This window comes from Lactuca virosa, chromosome 9 (genome assembly GCF_052849685.1).
Source record: "Lactuca virosa cultivar CGN04683 chromosome 9, Lactuca_virosa_CGN04683_v6, whole genome shotgun sequence".
Classification (NCBI taxonomy): domain Eukaryota; kingdom Viridiplantae; phylum Streptophyta; class Magnoliopsida; order Asterales; family Asteraceae; genus Lactuca; species Lactuca virosa.
In genome coordinates, this window is record NC_136434.1 from 60,863,653 (window position 1) to 60,880,271 (window position 16,619).

Sequence of the window (16,619 nt, forward strand, 5' to 3'; positions counted from 1 at the left end):
CAGTCGCTACAAAAGTCCTTGGGAACCCAACTCGATATGAGCACATCATATCTCCCTCGAACAGACGGTCAAACTGAAAGGACCATACAGATGCTAGAAGACATGTTAAGATCTTGTGCAATAGACTTTGGTAGAGACTGGGATACCCACTTACCACTCGTCGAATTCTCCTACAATAACAACTATCACACTAGCATCAAAGTCGCACCATTCGAAGCCCTCTACGTACGTAAGTGCAGATCCCCTCTGTGTTGTCTGAAGTGGGTGACACACAAATAACAAAGAGGCAAGTGCCTGATAGCGCTCTCACTGGCCCGAAGATCATACGAGAAACTACGGAAAAGATCATCCAGATCTGTGAACGACTAAAAGCATGCGAAAGAGCTATGCTGATAAGCGACGAAAGCCGTTGGAATTCCAGGTTGGTAACCGCGTTCTGTTAAAAGTCTCACCCTGGAAGGGAATAATACATTTTGGCAAACGTGGGAAGCTAAATCCAAGGTACATCGGGCCATTCAAAATCTTTGCTAGAATCGGCCCGGTAGCTTACAAGCTCCGACTACCACAAGAACTTAGTAACATACATCCCATCTTCCACGTGTCAACCTGAAGAAGTGTCTGTCCGATGAAACTCTCGTAGTCCCACTCGACGAGATCGAGATAAACGAGAGTCTACACTTCATAGAGGAACCCGTTGAAATCATGGACAGGGAGATCAAGAGAACGAAACAGAGCCGTATACCGATAGTGAATGTCTGCTGGAACGCCAAGCGAGGACCCAAATTCACTTGGGAGCAGGAAGATCAGATGAAACAGAAATACCCACAACTTTTCCGCTAATTTCCAGCACCCGTCCAAGATGCTAATTTCGTGACGAAATTCCCTCTAACGGGGGGGATGATGTGACAACTGGCAAATTTCGTGTTAAGCAAAGTTCAAAATGAATCTATGTATAATTACAACCACAATGTAACCTTGTTGTAATAAAACTTTGAAAACCAAAAGGGCATTGTTTGTATAAGTATATATATATATATATATATATATATATATATATATATATATATTGCATACTTTAAAAATATCATGTTTGTAGTAAACACTTAAAGGTCAATCAAGGCCAAATAGGTGGAACATAAATCATGAAATTAAAACTGTGTTTTATAGTTATTGGCCTAGGACCCCACAACCCTAGTGATTTTGGTTGCCTAGGGACGAAATCACCTCCTAGTGGGGACTACAAGATCGATATCAAGCCTAGAACACACACCCAGGCCGAAATCTCCAAGCCAAGACCACTAGGACCAAAATCACTTGGTCAAACCATGCCTAGGACCGAAATCACATGTGATTTTGGTCATACTAATGAGCTTTAAGGGGTTTTCGGTCAAAATAAATTAAAGGTAAGAAGGTTGAATTTATGATTAGATGCCTCACCCATTTCCCATGCAAAACTCGGTAGTATCCACTCCAACAAATAAATATAATACCCAACAGATTTCCAAGTAAACATCCCATCATTTGGCACCTTATCGTCAAGTAAAGATCCCATCATTTGCCACCTTATTATAGATGAGATCTTTCCCACAACCCCCACTATTTTCCATTCCACCTCCTGTTACTTCATTATTCTCTCAATAAAGATCAATTCCAAGCCCCCAAGTCCAAAAATCCCCAAGCTTTTCTTAGTATTTTGGTAAGCCCTTTTTGTTGATCTAGTGTTTTATTACACTTTCATACTAGTTTCATATTATTTACACATATTTTTATGTGATAAAAAACTCTTAGGATAATATTCTTTCCAAGGAAGTTCAACAATCTCATTCAAGTGATTAAGCTTGGAATCTTCACCGTCTCCTGAAACAACCCACAAAACCACTCAAGGTGAGTTCATAACCCTACTTTTTCGAGATTTTCATGTTTTAGGGGGGGGGGGGGAATACAAGTCAAAATTTGGTTTATTATACAAATACTTGCATGTTTTATCTTCATATTGAGATATAAGCCATTGTATGCAAAAGTATCATTATCACTAGCCTTTGTGATATATCTATTTTGAAATGAAAAACTACAAGAACAAAACATATTCTATGTTATAAAGATCATAATAAAAATTATGGTTTGTAAAACTACATGATTTTGGAAACTTTTTACTAAAAGATAGTTTTCTAACAAAAAGGGGTACTTTGTAGTCCTTTACCACTTTGGTGGGTTACAACCCAAAAACATTATGTTAACTATATATTTTGGATACAAGATAATAACTAAACTATTTTTATAAAGGATTATATAAATAGTTTCAACAACAAACAGGTTAAACTATAATTGGTATAGTTTGGGAGTCACAAACATTTTACTATCATTCGGGAAAACATATAATTATTTAAAGGTATAATTATTTCACTTACAAGAAAAAGGAGTTTTTGGTTATCATAAATCGATTGATACTAGGTTGTGAGACAGTTAGGCTTCACCGTACCCACCAGAGTACACATACTAAGACCCGCATTATAACCAGAGTCTCTTGTAGGGAGAGCGTGACACTTGTGTATAGATCTATACGACATTGACAACCCCGCACCTAAACTGTTAGTTACAGTTAGACCGACAGTGCTGGGGTGACAAATGGCGTAAACAGTTCCGACGTCCAAAGCGCGCCGTTCAGGTAACCAATCGCATTAGTATGGTTATAATAACTCACATGGAGTATCGAAAAAACATTTGATTTACGGGTCAACATATCTACTAATGGTTTTTTTAGATAAAACCACATTACACAGTTTTTCTAGTATATTACAGTTTATATTTACGAAAACATGCATTCAAATGGTTTTATATACGAATAAAACTACATATTATTATCTTAAGTATGGAAGATACTCGTACATTTCGGTCTTGGAACATTTAAGACTACAACTCATTTATAGAGAAAATATTGGATTTTCTGGAAGTATACACTATCATTTTACAAGAAACAGTTACAAACTTTTCTCATACAAAACGCTTATGAACTCACCAACTTAATTGTTAACACTTTTTCAAAATCACTTGTATTCTCAGGAAATCAGTAAACAGGTAACCACAGGAGTTTTTGGTGGATGGGACGTCGTCGCATCTTGTTATTTACTTTTGTCATACACATTTGATAACATGTAAACAATGTTTTTGAGTACAATGTAAACTTATTAAATATTCAATGTAATGGTTGTGATGATTTGATTGCTATTATTCAATTGTTATGATACTGTTTATGAAGTCATCCGCCCCCAGACGTTTCTGCCGTTATGGTTTGGAGGTGTGATAGATCAGGAAGCCCAAATTTCTGAACTGACGAAAGCGGTGTTGTTGCTGCCAAAAGAAAAAGGAGTTGGATCTGCGAAAAAATAATGTGGTATCTGTTTAAAAACTGAACATCCCACTAACATGTGTCCACTACTGGAAGATGATGTGGCTCCAGTGAAAGCTGGCGGAGGATACCAACAACAAATTTTTTTTAATCAGTCTTCAAATTTTTATCAGAATGGTAATTATCAGTAAAGACATCAATTTCAACATCCGTTGGGTTTTTAATAGTCGAATTTTCAGCAAAATCAACTTCAGCAGCCAACTTATCAGAATCTGCAACATCAATAGATTCAAAATCAACATTTAAATCAGCAATATGGCAGCTCGAGTGTGGTATTGGAAGACATAGTAAAAAGTTTGGCCACCAGCACTCACACGTTCCAAAATGAAACTCGAGCAAGTATAAAAAATCTAGAGCAGTAGATGTTTCAACTTGCCACTTTCGTGGGTCGGCTGAAGTATCAAGGAAAATTATCGGGGCAAACTGAAAACAATCCAAAGCATAATGTGAGTGCGATTACCTTGAGAAGTGAGAAGAGTTATGAAGGCCCAAGCAAATCTCAACTAGAAAAGGAGGCTGAAAAAAGAACTAAAGATATTTTTGTTGAAAAAGAAGTTGAAGGAGATGAAGAGAATGAAACTCCCAAGCCATCAAAACCAATTCTGAAAGAGTACAAGCCAATCCCACCATTCCCATTGCGACTGAAGAGCACGAAGCGCGAGCGAGAGGACGAGGAAATCGTGGACACCTTTCGTAAGGCGGAGGTAAATTTTCCTTTACTAGATATTATTAAGGAAATACCTTGTTATGCTAAGTTTTTAAAAGAATTATGTGTTTAAAATAAAAAACTGAAAACTAATGAAACCATAAAAGTTGGCAAAAATATTTCTGCTATTTTGCAAAAAGGCTTACCCCAAAAGTGAAAAGGATCCAAAAATTTTCTCGATTCCTTGTAAATTAGGAAGCCTAAATTTTTCAAAATGCATGCTTGACTTAGGTGCTTCAGTCAATTTCCCCCCTTTATATGTTTTTGAAAAATTAAACATAAGATTTAAAAAAAACCAAGACAATCATTCAGTTGGTTGATCACTCGATAGTACACCCCAAAGGTGTATTGGATGATGTTCTTGTCCAAGTGAATGAACTTATTTTTCCCGTTGATTTTTACATTCCGGACATGGGTGATTTGGACATATCAGAAAAAAACTCAATTAATTTATGAAGACCTTTTATGAAAACTGCTAAAACTAAAATAGATGTTTTTGTTGGTACAATTTCTATGGAATTTGATGGTGATGTGGTTAATTTCAAAATAAATGAAGAAGAAATTCAAATGGTAATTCTTCTCTTAATTTTTTGGGTACCAACAGTCCTTTATCCGAGGACTACTGTGATTTTTCTGATGATTTTGTGCAAGAAATGTTTTCATATATGAATTTCAGTTTTAGTGCATCAAAGAAGTTGATAGAAAAAACTAATCTTGGGAGGAGGAGAAGATGATTTGTGCTGAGAAAAATCGGGAAAAAAAGATGAAAAGGAAAAAGATTGGGGAAAAAGAAGAGGAGGTTGCTGGAAAGAGGAAGATCAGAAAAAGAAAGAGAATCAAAAGACTGAAGAAGAAAGTTTCATCTGATAAAAATCTAAATTTTTTTTAGCCTTGTGTGCATGTACCAGATCTGCAATCTTTTCCATATCTGAAGGGATTTGGAGTGCGAAAGAAAAGAGTTGAGCTAAAGAAGAGCCCCATATTCACCTATTAAAATCTGGTTGGACAAAGTCGAACCAACGACGTTAAAAAAACGGGCAACTTTCTGGGAGGCAACCCGATGCGTAGTATATTTCTCTGCATTCAATAAAGAGTGCTTACAGTTTCAAGTAAGCTTGGGCAAACCAAATGATCTTCTAAGTTGTTGAAAATCAGAGTTTTTTCGCCAACATCTTCATCAAAATCAGAATTTTCTGCAAACATATCAGGTACATTCTTTCCTAGCGGCAACCTTTTGTTTTTATATGTTTTATTGAGTTGTTCATTCATCTTTGAGCATTGGGGACAATACATCATTTTAAGCGTGGGAAGGGGTTAGTGTGAAAATTTGCATATTTTTGGTAAAAATTTTAATTTTTTTCAGTTTTTCGGTTAATTTTTTTTAAATTTTATTTTATGCATTGCAATTGCATTAAATATGAGAAAAGTCAAAAAAAATTATGTTTATATCTTTATTTTTCTGCATTATATAAAAAAACCCCAAAAATATTTTATTTTTAGTTTTTTGCTTTATTTTCTTAATTATATATATATATATATATATATATATATATATATATATATATATATATATATATATAATCATTAGATCCGAATATGAGATAATTTGATGAGAATTCTAAGATTTAGTTGAACCAATATGTTATAATATATTTGTGGCTTCCTAGTTCTAGTGAAATCATGAGATAAAAACACGAACTTGTATAGTTTGAGGGACATAATATGTTTTGTATTGTGTACTGAAATGTATACATGAAAGTTTATGTAGTCATTACACACTAGGTTAATACCTTAACAATTAAGGGTTGAGGTTAAGTTCCTTTGCTTAAGCATATGTTTTTCTTTTAGGTTTTAGTTCAGAAAAAAAGTTGAAAAAAGAAAAAGAATAAAGTTGTTGAAAGAATAAAGAGCTTGCAAAGTGCGAATATTATGAGAAAATGAAGAAATAAGGAAAAAAATTCCAAAAGCCAAAAGCTTAGTTAGTCAAGTTGTAATTTTTTTTTCTTTCTAGGTTATTTTATCGTATGTATGCTTGGAAATTTAACATAAATACCTTGAGGTCAAGAAAATTTTATAAGGATGTATTCAGAGGGATGCAGGAATGTTGTTTAAAATAAGCGGGGAACGTTTATGAAGAATGTGAGTATTTAGGACTTCGAAAGTAATTAGGATTTTAGGCACAAATATATGCATTGAGGTGAGACATAATTGGTGAACTAAAACTAGGTTATTTTGTGTGATATTTGTGGGCAAGGTTTTGGTGAATTGAAAATTATGATATAAATCTAGTGTTTTATTTATTGAAGTTAAAGTTTTTAGTCTCTTTTATTTTATTGTAGTTTTTATTCTAAGTTCATTTTTATGTCGTTTAAATCTTTCCATTTTGTTTACAATGTTTAATCTTTCTATTACTTTTGGGCAAGTAAAGTTTAAGCTTTGGGAGATTTGATAGATGACATGTTATGCATCTTTTAGAACAGTTTTTATTAGCATTTTGCATCATATTTTATGCTTTTTCACGTGCATTAGTTAAATACTGTTTGGCTCATGTATTTCGTAAGAATTCTCGTACTGCTCATGTTTTGGTGTCTATTTTAGGTAATTTGAAATGGAGCATATTTGGAGCATAATTGGGGCATATCTGGAGCATAACTGGAGCATATCTAGAGCTTATTTGGAGCCAAAACGCTAAGAAAAAAAGACCAAATACGAGCTAGGTCTCACCAAACGCGGGTCGTTCTTCACTTACAAAACTTAACCGCAAGATTTATTATTTTTTTAGCCCTTTTAAAACTTCAGTCCTGAAGCACAGACCGTGCCTCCCAAGCACGGGCCATGCCTACCTCCTGATCCCAATCAGTGCCATTATTTTGGATATTTTAATCTATGAAGCCCAAGCACAGGTCGTGCTTCCCCATCGAAGTCCTGTTTTTTTATTTTTTCTGATTTTGCCGGATTCTCAATTTGCGATGACCTAGCACGGGCCATGCTTATTACCAAAACCCTTATTTCTTGCCAAGTATGTTATATAAATACCATATATTGTCTCAGTTGAACCAAAGACGTTCCCAGACAACGAAAACGACTTTTGAAGGCGATTTTTTACATTTTTTTTCATCACTTTCTGAAGATCTGAAAGTTGTGGATCATCTCAATCATTCAGTTTAGTAAGAATTAGTAGTTTAATATATTTTTTTCATTACTTTTGATTGGATTTTAGCAATGTCTGACTAAACCCTAGATTTCAGTTCCGCATAGATCAAATACTTTTTATGTAATCAATCATTAGACTTGGTTTTTAATTTGTGATACTTAATGAATGTTTGATTTTAGTTCTTTTTAGCTTGATCACCTAATTTTGGATTAAATCATTTTAGTTAATCAGTTAATGGAATCTGTATTTGTTCTAATCAACTAGTAATAAGTAATAAGTATCAGATTGGTTCCGTGTTGGGATTTAATTATGATATAAACTGAAAATTCATATATTTATGCTTCCGAGCTTGTAAGAAGTATTGAATATTTCTGAGAATTTTACACAGATCTTAATGCAGTTTTTCTGAATTTAATTAAGAGCTTGTTTAATTAGATAAGTGAAAAGTTAGGATTAACTAAAGAGCTTGTTTTGGTTAATTAACTAGGTAAAAGAGAACTTACTAGAGCTTATTAGTAGTTTTCAGTACCAACTTAGATAGAACACACTTTGAATAACCAGGTTTGTATTGATTGCATGATTAGGAAAGTCGTAGTAGAACTGAATTCACTTTTTATTATAGAATTTCATTTAGTTTATTTCACTACAATTTTTAGTTTAATTAATAATAAACACCCCCTTTTTATATTTTTTTGTTTTTGACTAGTATGTGCCTTACGCAAAGAGGCATTGGCCATCCGGCTGTGTCCCTGAGGATTCGACCCTGCTTCCCTGTGTTATCCTTTAATGTACGCGGACAGTGAAATTTTATTTGCTTAAGACGCCCGCGACAACGTTTTAACAGTCATTCTAGATGGTCGTGTGACAAATGGTTCACAAGCACTTTGGTGTTCGTGGAGTGGAGTGACGTAGGTCCACGTTCGTGGCAAGATAAAGAAACATGTGGGATTTACGGTAAAACTGGCACGACTCGTACCGATTCTTGAACGACACTGCGATGTACTTGTATTTCGTAAATTCGAAGTGGCGAAAGTGCAGTCTTTGAATATATAATGAAAGGTTGATTATATATTAAAAGTTTGATTATATATTAAAAGGTTGATTATGTAGTGAAGGTTGAGTATATATTAAAAGGTTGAATTATATGTAATAAGATGTTGGTTATATATGAAATGTGATTGTTTATATGTTATGCGGTTGCTTATATGATATGTGGTTGATCATAAAAGTTATGTGGTTGTATTGTAGCTGAATGATTATGATATATAATTGTTTGCTAAGGCTAGAAGGAGTGAAGTGGGAAAGGTAAGGGGAAATGGCAACCATACCCTGGAACATCACACCCTGGGTACGGTTTAGGCGGTGCGGGAAAAGGGTAAAAGGAGGGTACCCCGCCCTCTCTCTCCTAATGTGAATGACCATCTTTATTTTTGGTATTTATTTATTGTTTTTAACTTTTAATATATATATATATATATATATATATATATATATATATATATATATATATATATATATATATATATATATAAATTATAAAAAATATATTAAAATTTATAGTTTTTAATTCCCTACAAATTTAATATTGGTATAAAATATTTTTCAAAAAACAAAAAATGAGAGGAAGTGAAAGATGACTATTTCCTAGCTTTTAGTGAGTGAATGGTGAGTGAGTGGAAAGCTGAAGTAGCATAGAAAAAGTGAGTGGTGAGGTGTGAGTACACCCTCCAATCTAAGTGGTGGTTGTTATCATTTTTATGCTTCATCGTAGTATGAATGATTGACCTATCTGAGGTTTGTATGTATTGTGTGCGGCATTTATGAACTCACACAGCAGGGGTTGACACTTGCTTCTTCTCATTTGTGCCTCTTGGTTGGTGCAGGCGGCTTGAGAGATTTTCTTGGTGAGAGAAAGTTACCACTTTGGACATGTTTGATGCTTTACCATTTTGAACATTTACTTTTTTTTATGTTTTAAATGGTTTGAAATTATGATTATGATTTTCAAGTAACATATTGATTTGGAAATGTTTTAAAATATATAACTAAGTCTTCCGTTAACATATTCTGTTAAAAAAGTGTTTTAAATAAAAGAAAAAAAATTATGGTGAAAATCATGACGTTAAATCATCGAGCATCCTACCAACATTCTCTTTGGTCTAACTTTCCATGTTTTCAATTGCTTCATGCAAAAACATGGCCCCTGTGCCCTAAATCTCAAATCATGGGACTCGATCCTCCTATAACTTTTTTGTGTTTTAATTGATTCAATTGATTTCAAGAACATTAATCTCATCTTGGTTCTCCCAGAAACTCGAATCAAGGGACTTGATCCTCCTTTAACGCACAAGGATTATATTTTTGTACGGAGCAATTGAAACACGAATAAGCTAGACGAAAGAGAATGTGGGTAGGAGGTTTAATGGTTGCCACAATTATATGGTAAGTGATTATTTGTGAAAATTTCCTTTGATGTCTGGAAATCCAAAATACATATAAGAATCAAGATGACAGTAACGTTGTAGACATCAAAATGAAGTGTGTGGGGGAGGCCAAAAGTGAAAATAATTATCAATGATGATTGAGTGCGTTTTTTTCCGGCCACAAAAGTGATGGGGTAGAGGAGGGTAAAATAATATTTTTAAAGCCATGGGGCATACACATTAAAAAAAGTTAAGGACTAAATACGTAGACTACCCTAAATCATATTATGGGTGAGCATGGTGCGGTTTTAAGGCCAAACCAAACCGCAAATCGCAAGGTGCGGTTTTTTGTATTCTTAAAACCGTTGGGTGCGGTTTTCCAATGGTTCGGTTTTGCGGTTTCGGTTTGTATCGGTGCGGTTTCGGTTTTAAACCGATTCTAAAATTTGGTGTGATCTTTGATGTTTTTTGGAGTATTTAAAAAAAAACACGATAACAATGTGCATGTAAGCTTGTGCGGTGCAATTTTTTTTTCAGTACAAAATAAATTATATAAATCAAAAGTTCTAAGTAACTTTACATACAACGGTTGACTAAGATTTTTTTTTTGAATTTTGGTGTACTTGTTATAACCTTATAACATATACTTAATTAGTGACTCACTCTGTTGTGGTTTTAACTACAAAAATAAAAACAAAATAAAAAATAAGTTTGGAAAATGATTTGGAATTCCGATTAAATATCTAAAACCAACTATCAAAGTCTAAAGTCCAAATATAATATGTATTAATATTTCTTAGTATTTTAAAAAATATGTATATATTATAGAATATAAATATAAAATAGTGATTTATTATTTTATAAATCTTCGGTGCGGTTCGGTTTTGATGGACTGGTTTCTTGGTAAAAACCGCACCGACTCGCAGACCTTCGGTTTTTGCAAAAATGAAATCCGCACCATTGGTTTTTGCATCGGTTTCGGTTTGTTGGTTGCAGTTTTGTCGGTTTATTTTTAGTTGGTTCGGTTTTTGCTTACCCCTAAATCATATGGATCATTCATATAATTTACTTTAAGAAAAGGAAGAATTTTTTTTTTTTTTTTTTTTAAGTAGTATGAATGATAGTAGAAAATAGTGACTAAAATGAAAATTTTAAACAAGACTAATGGTAACTTAAATAACATTTAATGACTAAAACATAAATGCCAAAAAAAAGTTCAATAACTAAATATAACTTTGAGAACCTCATTCCTTGTTGATGTCAATAGGCACATGTTGATGTCAATAGGCACATCATTTACATTGGCTATCACCGGTGACTAAAATGTAAAACAAAACAAAACAAAACAAACAAGTCAAGTGGTAAATAGTAACTTAAACAAAATGACTAAAATAAAACACTAAAAAAAATTACTAAAAATCACTTAAACTCAAAAAATCAACTCACTCTACGATAGTAAAAGAATACATTTTTTACGTTGATTATATTAATACTTACTTTTCATAAAACTTACTAGTTTCATTCTAAAAATATTGCTCTTAAGGTTTGTTGAGTTTTCCTATATAATAAATTAGCACCAAATTAACCATAGCATATAAAAGTAATGGCAAAAGATCCTTAGAAAATCATATGGTATTTGAATACTATTGACATGAATATGAACCTTAAATTAAAGATCTTGCCAAAATCATATGTCTTCCAATATGTCATAATGACCATAGCCATGAAACAAAACCTTGATCGAACTATTTTCACCATTTTCATACTCTTCACCATAAGTTGCAATCTTTGACAACTTGCTAGACCCCCTCTCCAACATGTACACCGAAATTATAGTCCTGTAAAGTACAACTATAGCCATGAGAACACATGCAAAAAAAATGGTTTCTTTATGCAGATTTTTAATCTGAAAAGTAAAACATTATACATATATATGGCATAGAGAACTGACTTAAGAACATGAGAAGCCATCAACAATTCAGGCTCTCCACCCCATACAAATGGTTTCTGGATCCTCTTCACATATGCATCGAAGTCTTCCTCGATAAACCTTATGAACATAACAAAAGAATTAATCATAATTGTTGAACCCCAGAAACTGTTCAAGTTGTGAACTTGATGTCCAAATTATGATGAAGAAAATTACCATTCAATCTCTTTTTGCCTCTTGATGAGCTCATTAACAACCTACATGGTGATGACAACATGTTCGATTCAAGAAAACTGATCATGTAATTGTTAGAAGAAAAAAAATTCAGAAAGGCTTTACTTGAATTCTTAATTCATCAGCAAGTAGTTTTTGACGATTCTCATCCGGAGCTTCTTCCCCGTTTTTCAAGCAAACCATATGAGCTATTGCACGAAATAGGCATCTTCCGTCTGCTGGAACCCCTGTATTGATTAAGATGTAAAAGTAATCAATTCAGGTATAATGGTTAATGAAAAAGTATCATGGTTAAGAACCAATTAACTTTCTGATTGATGATCGATGTGTTCCTAAACTATTATTCATCTAATTCGAAAGGTAATGATAGCCAATTGTTAATCAGCCACTTTAAAGCCAAAAGTCACCTGTCACATTTGAACTATCGCATACCTGTGACTCTGTAATTGACGGAGTTTTCTAGGACACCTGTGGTACAAATTCCATTAATGTCGTCGTCATCCGCATCCACAGCCTCAGAAACGGATTCCGTAAATTCCACCGGTGGTGCCGCGAGGTAAGCGCAAATGCCGAAAAGCAGCCACGCCGTATGAGGTCGATGAAGCCACCGTGCGGGGCGGACATCCCAGGCGACGTTCCATGAACCTTCGCCGACGGGGCTCGGATTGTGCCTTCCTCGATCATTTCCGGCAGGAAGGATAGCATGCCATATAGAAGCGGATACGCCGGAATCAGAGAAATTTAATCCGTTAACTATAGAACGACGGTCGACACAATCGGTGGTTGGAACTACTAGTTTGATCGGAAAACTGCTATCAGAAGCATGACGGCGATGCGCTACCGAACCGTAGTGGCCGGTAGATAACGAAGAACCGAGAAACAAATGCTTCGTGGGTTCACAAAGTACGTCGCCGAGCATCACCGGAGTAAAAACGGCGGTAGGACGGAGGAGGTGAACTAATCGGTGATTTGAAAAATGACGGCGAGCCGTTAAGGAGATAGAAAGTGAGGTATTTACAGCAAGAGAAATGATTCAGTGGCCTCTCGAGATGCGTTTGGGTTTTGTAGTCCGTTTAATAGATTTTATATTTGGAAGAATCGACGGCTGTCGAGAATCTGTTGTGGAGATGTTTGACACGTGCTAATTATAGTTATTCACGTGTTCATCAAGGATATTTTTTTTCGAACACCATTCATCAAGGAAATTTTTGTGTTGACATCATGTTGTTATTTGAGCATACACAAAATTGAGCTTTTTAAAATCAAAAAGTTCCGAAGTTCCAAATTGTAAGAATTTTTTCAAAATATAATTTGTGTAAAACAATTTCGTGTAAATAAACAATAATATAATAAATAAGTTAATTAATAGGACCATTAAATAAGTCATTGAACAGTTTTCATATTGTAGAAATACAATAAGTTTTTTTTTTAACTCTATTAAAAAGCTTTATAATGATGAATGTTCTGAAAACATCTATTCAAATTTTTTTTTTTTTAAGTTATGAAGTTTCTAATTTGATTATTTTAATAAAGTATAAAAAAGTTTAAAAAACCTATACTCTGACAAACTTCTTCACATATAAATATTAATCTTAAAAAACACTTGGGGGTAAATTTAGTAACAAATAAAAGAAATGTTAAAACCAACTTTATTACAGAAAATTAATGAAAATTGAAATTAAAAATAAAAATATCAGTAAATAACTCAATCATTATTAAATATATATTCTTAATGTATGTAATTTAGCTTGATATATAATACGGAATTGATTTGGTTAATTAAATAAAAAATGTACCTAGGTTTCTAGGAAATATAAACCCATTGATTTGATAGTCGGAATATTAGATAATATTCAATAACACTTTAAATTTAGAGTAAAAAAAATGAAGTTAATAGTTTTTAAACTCTAATCTTATTTTATTTTTCAATTTACCTTTTCACCGTAGGTAGGTTTTCTAAGGCTCTAGGAAGTGGTAAGCCACCTAGAATGAAGAGAATTGTAGCATCCAAATTGTAAAAGGCATAGAGTAGTAACATCAAATATTTGTGTTATTTTAATTTAAAAAAAAAATAAAAAAAAAAAGCAAGTCAATCAAAGCCATTTCACTTCTCTTGTTTCTCTCTTTCCTCTCGCTACATGGCTCGCGAGATAATTTTGGCGACTTCTTTAGCTGGAGGCGAGTCCCTAGCGAGGGCCACTCCCTCCAGCCTAAGAAATATAAACTCATCGATTTGATAGTCGGAATATTAGATCATTTTCAATAACACATTAAATTTAAAGTAAAAAATAAAGTTAATAGTTTTTGAACTCTAATCTTAGTTTATTTTTAATTTTACCTTTTCACCAAAAGAATATTGTAAGTAATGTCCATTTTCAAATACTTTTCAGATTTTCATAAATATTCGTTCAATTTACAAGATTTTTACGAATTTCTTTAACATATTTTTATTACAATAACTTCAAATTTTATACTATTAGCCAAATATAGTTTATACATGCAATTTGTATAAAATTAATTTAAATTATGATATCAATAAAATAAATAAGTTATTAAATAAATAATTTCATTCATAACACATTAAAATAAATATATACATTCGTTTATAGAAATATTATATATATAATTTTGAACAAAGACATACATTTAAAGAAATATTATTATTTATGGGTTTGAATATATTTTTCCTAAATAAAACTAGAGAGTGTGATGTCATCCGTATCGACCAACATTTTGGGTCATTTTTATCATTTCCTTAACCAGTAAGTATGATGTGTTGTCATTTATATCATCCAATTTTTTTTTAAGTTTAATATATATATATATATATATATATATATATATATATATATATATATATATATATATAGAGAGAGAGAGAGAGAGAGAGAGAGGAGGACGAGGGGAGGAGGTGAATCATTCTCAACCACTCATTTATTTTTGCCGCAAAAGTCTCGGTCGTACCTGCGGAAATAGGAAAAGAATAGACATGTGTTTTCCAACAAAACATGTTTCTTAAACTATGCTAATCATTACCTTAATATATACAAAAACATAGCTTTTTCGTTTTTTTAATTTTTAAAAAGCTATTTTTATCGAAAAATGATTTTAAATATACCAAAATTAATGATTTTTTATTCTCTACAAATAGACATCCATATTGATATAGTTTTAAGATAAAATATATTTTTTTTTATATTTTCAGCTATCGTTATTCATAAATGAATAAAAATGCATCAGATTTTTACTACAGTACATTCGTTATTCACTTATGAATAAAAATATATGATTAATTTTTTTTCCAGTTTAAGTATCACTCATATATGAATATAGCATATAATAAACATAATATATTTATATTTAAATATTAGACGATACATTCACTTGTGAATATTACACAATATATTCACTTGTGAATATTAGATAGTATATTCATTTATGAATATTAGATGATATTTTCATATGTGAATATTACATAGTATTACATCGTATATCACATGTGAATATTACATAGTATATTCACTTGTGAATATTAGATGATATATTCACTTATGAATATTACACAGTATATTCACATATGAATATTACAAGGTGTTTTCACATATATATATAATTTTTATATGTTATTCACATATGAATAACATACAGACTTGCATATTTGTTTTTTGTTTTAATAATCATATACTGATTCAGGTGAGAAAACATATTCATATGTGAATATAATGTGGTAATTTAGTTTATGCATTTCATCAAACAGTTGGAGTGCATACAAGTTAACTTTTTTAAAAATGTTAAAAACATGATACTTCCGATTCAAGTTATCAATTCCAAATCATCATATACTTCCGATTTCGACTTTGAAGCGTGCAATTCCGATTTTGATTTCATTCCAACAAAAATTCCGATTTCAATTTTAAAACCTTGAAATCCCGATTCCAAATTTCTTTGTAATACCGATAATCAAGATGCGAACTGTTCCGATTAGAATATATGTTCCAAATTCAAAAGCTTCCGACTTCAGATGCGACATCCTATGTCTGATCGATTTCACATTTTGATTTTGATTTCCGAAAATCTGATTGGGAACCTATGAGTACCGATTCCGAGTCCTTCAATGTCGACTGTGACTGCAAGTCCAAAACTCTGATTCCAATTTCATGAACAACGAAAAAATTCCGATTCCAACTGAGTTCGTTTGCGAATCTGGGAAATTCCAATTCGGAGTATTCAACAAAGAAATCGATGTTACGTATTTGAGATTGAAAGTTATTATCATATTTACAAGTTTGCCACTGTGTCTTTTTATGCTTAGATTAAATGAGTGGCTGAGAATGATTCCCTTATTCTCAACTTTTTTTATTTTCTCAATTGAACTTACCTCTATATATATATATATATATATATATATATATATATATATATATATATATATATATATATATATATATATATATATATATATATATATATATATATATATATGTTACTTAATCCCATGCAACACATTTTATGTGATGCTAACAAGCATCTCAATGCACATCATCACTTTTATATGACAAGAGTAATTATCATTCTCACATGTTTCTCCCAAACCAAATTGTTTTCAAACCATAACCATCTACTACCATTTTATTTTTGTGTATTTTCCTAATGCACAAAAGTACAAGCCTTTGACGCAACTTCAATTTCTTTACAGACAAAAATTATCATGTGCTTCATGTCTTTCACGTGTTTATTGAACAACAATAGTATGACGTTGGGTGATT

At 32.4% G+C, this 16,619-nt stretch overlaps 1 protein-coding gene across 1 annotated transcript; it reads right to left on the reverse strand.

Moving 5' to 3' along the window:
• Window positions 1–10,823: 10,823 nt before the first annotated feature.
• Window positions 10,824–12,897, reverse strand: LOC145136308 (uncharacterized). Its single transcript, XM_079070449.1, has 6 exons — window positions 12,286–12,897; window positions 11,959–12,080; window positions 11,836–11,876; window positions 11,641–11,739; window positions 11,353–11,527; window positions 10,824–11,007 (listed from the first exon to the last, which is right to left on the reverse strand). The coding sequence occupies exons 1-5, from the start codon at window positions 12,770–12,772 to the stop codon at window positions 11,377–11,379; spliced, it is 900 nt and encodes a 299-aa protein (XP_078926575.1). The 5' UTR covers window positions 12,773–12,897; the 3' UTR covers window positions 10,824–11,007; window positions 11,353–11,376.
• Between the last annotated feature and the right edge of the window lie 3,722 nt (window positions 12,898–16,619).

Excerpts from the sequence above, each read along its gene's own strand:
- LOC145136308 (XM_079070449.1), bottom strand. The coding sequence starts at position 12,772 with ATGCTCGGCGACGTACTTTGTGAACCCACGAAGCATTTGTTTCTCGGT. Across the intron at positions 11,877-11,958 it reads CTGATGAATTAAGAATTCAA|GTTGTTAATGAGCTCATCAA; the intron begins GTAAAGCCTTTC and ends ATCACCATGTAG. Across the intron at positions 11,740-11,835 it reads AGGCAAAAAGAGATTGAATG|GTTTATCGAGGAAGACTTCG; the intron begins GTAATTTTCTTC and ends TATGTTCATAAG.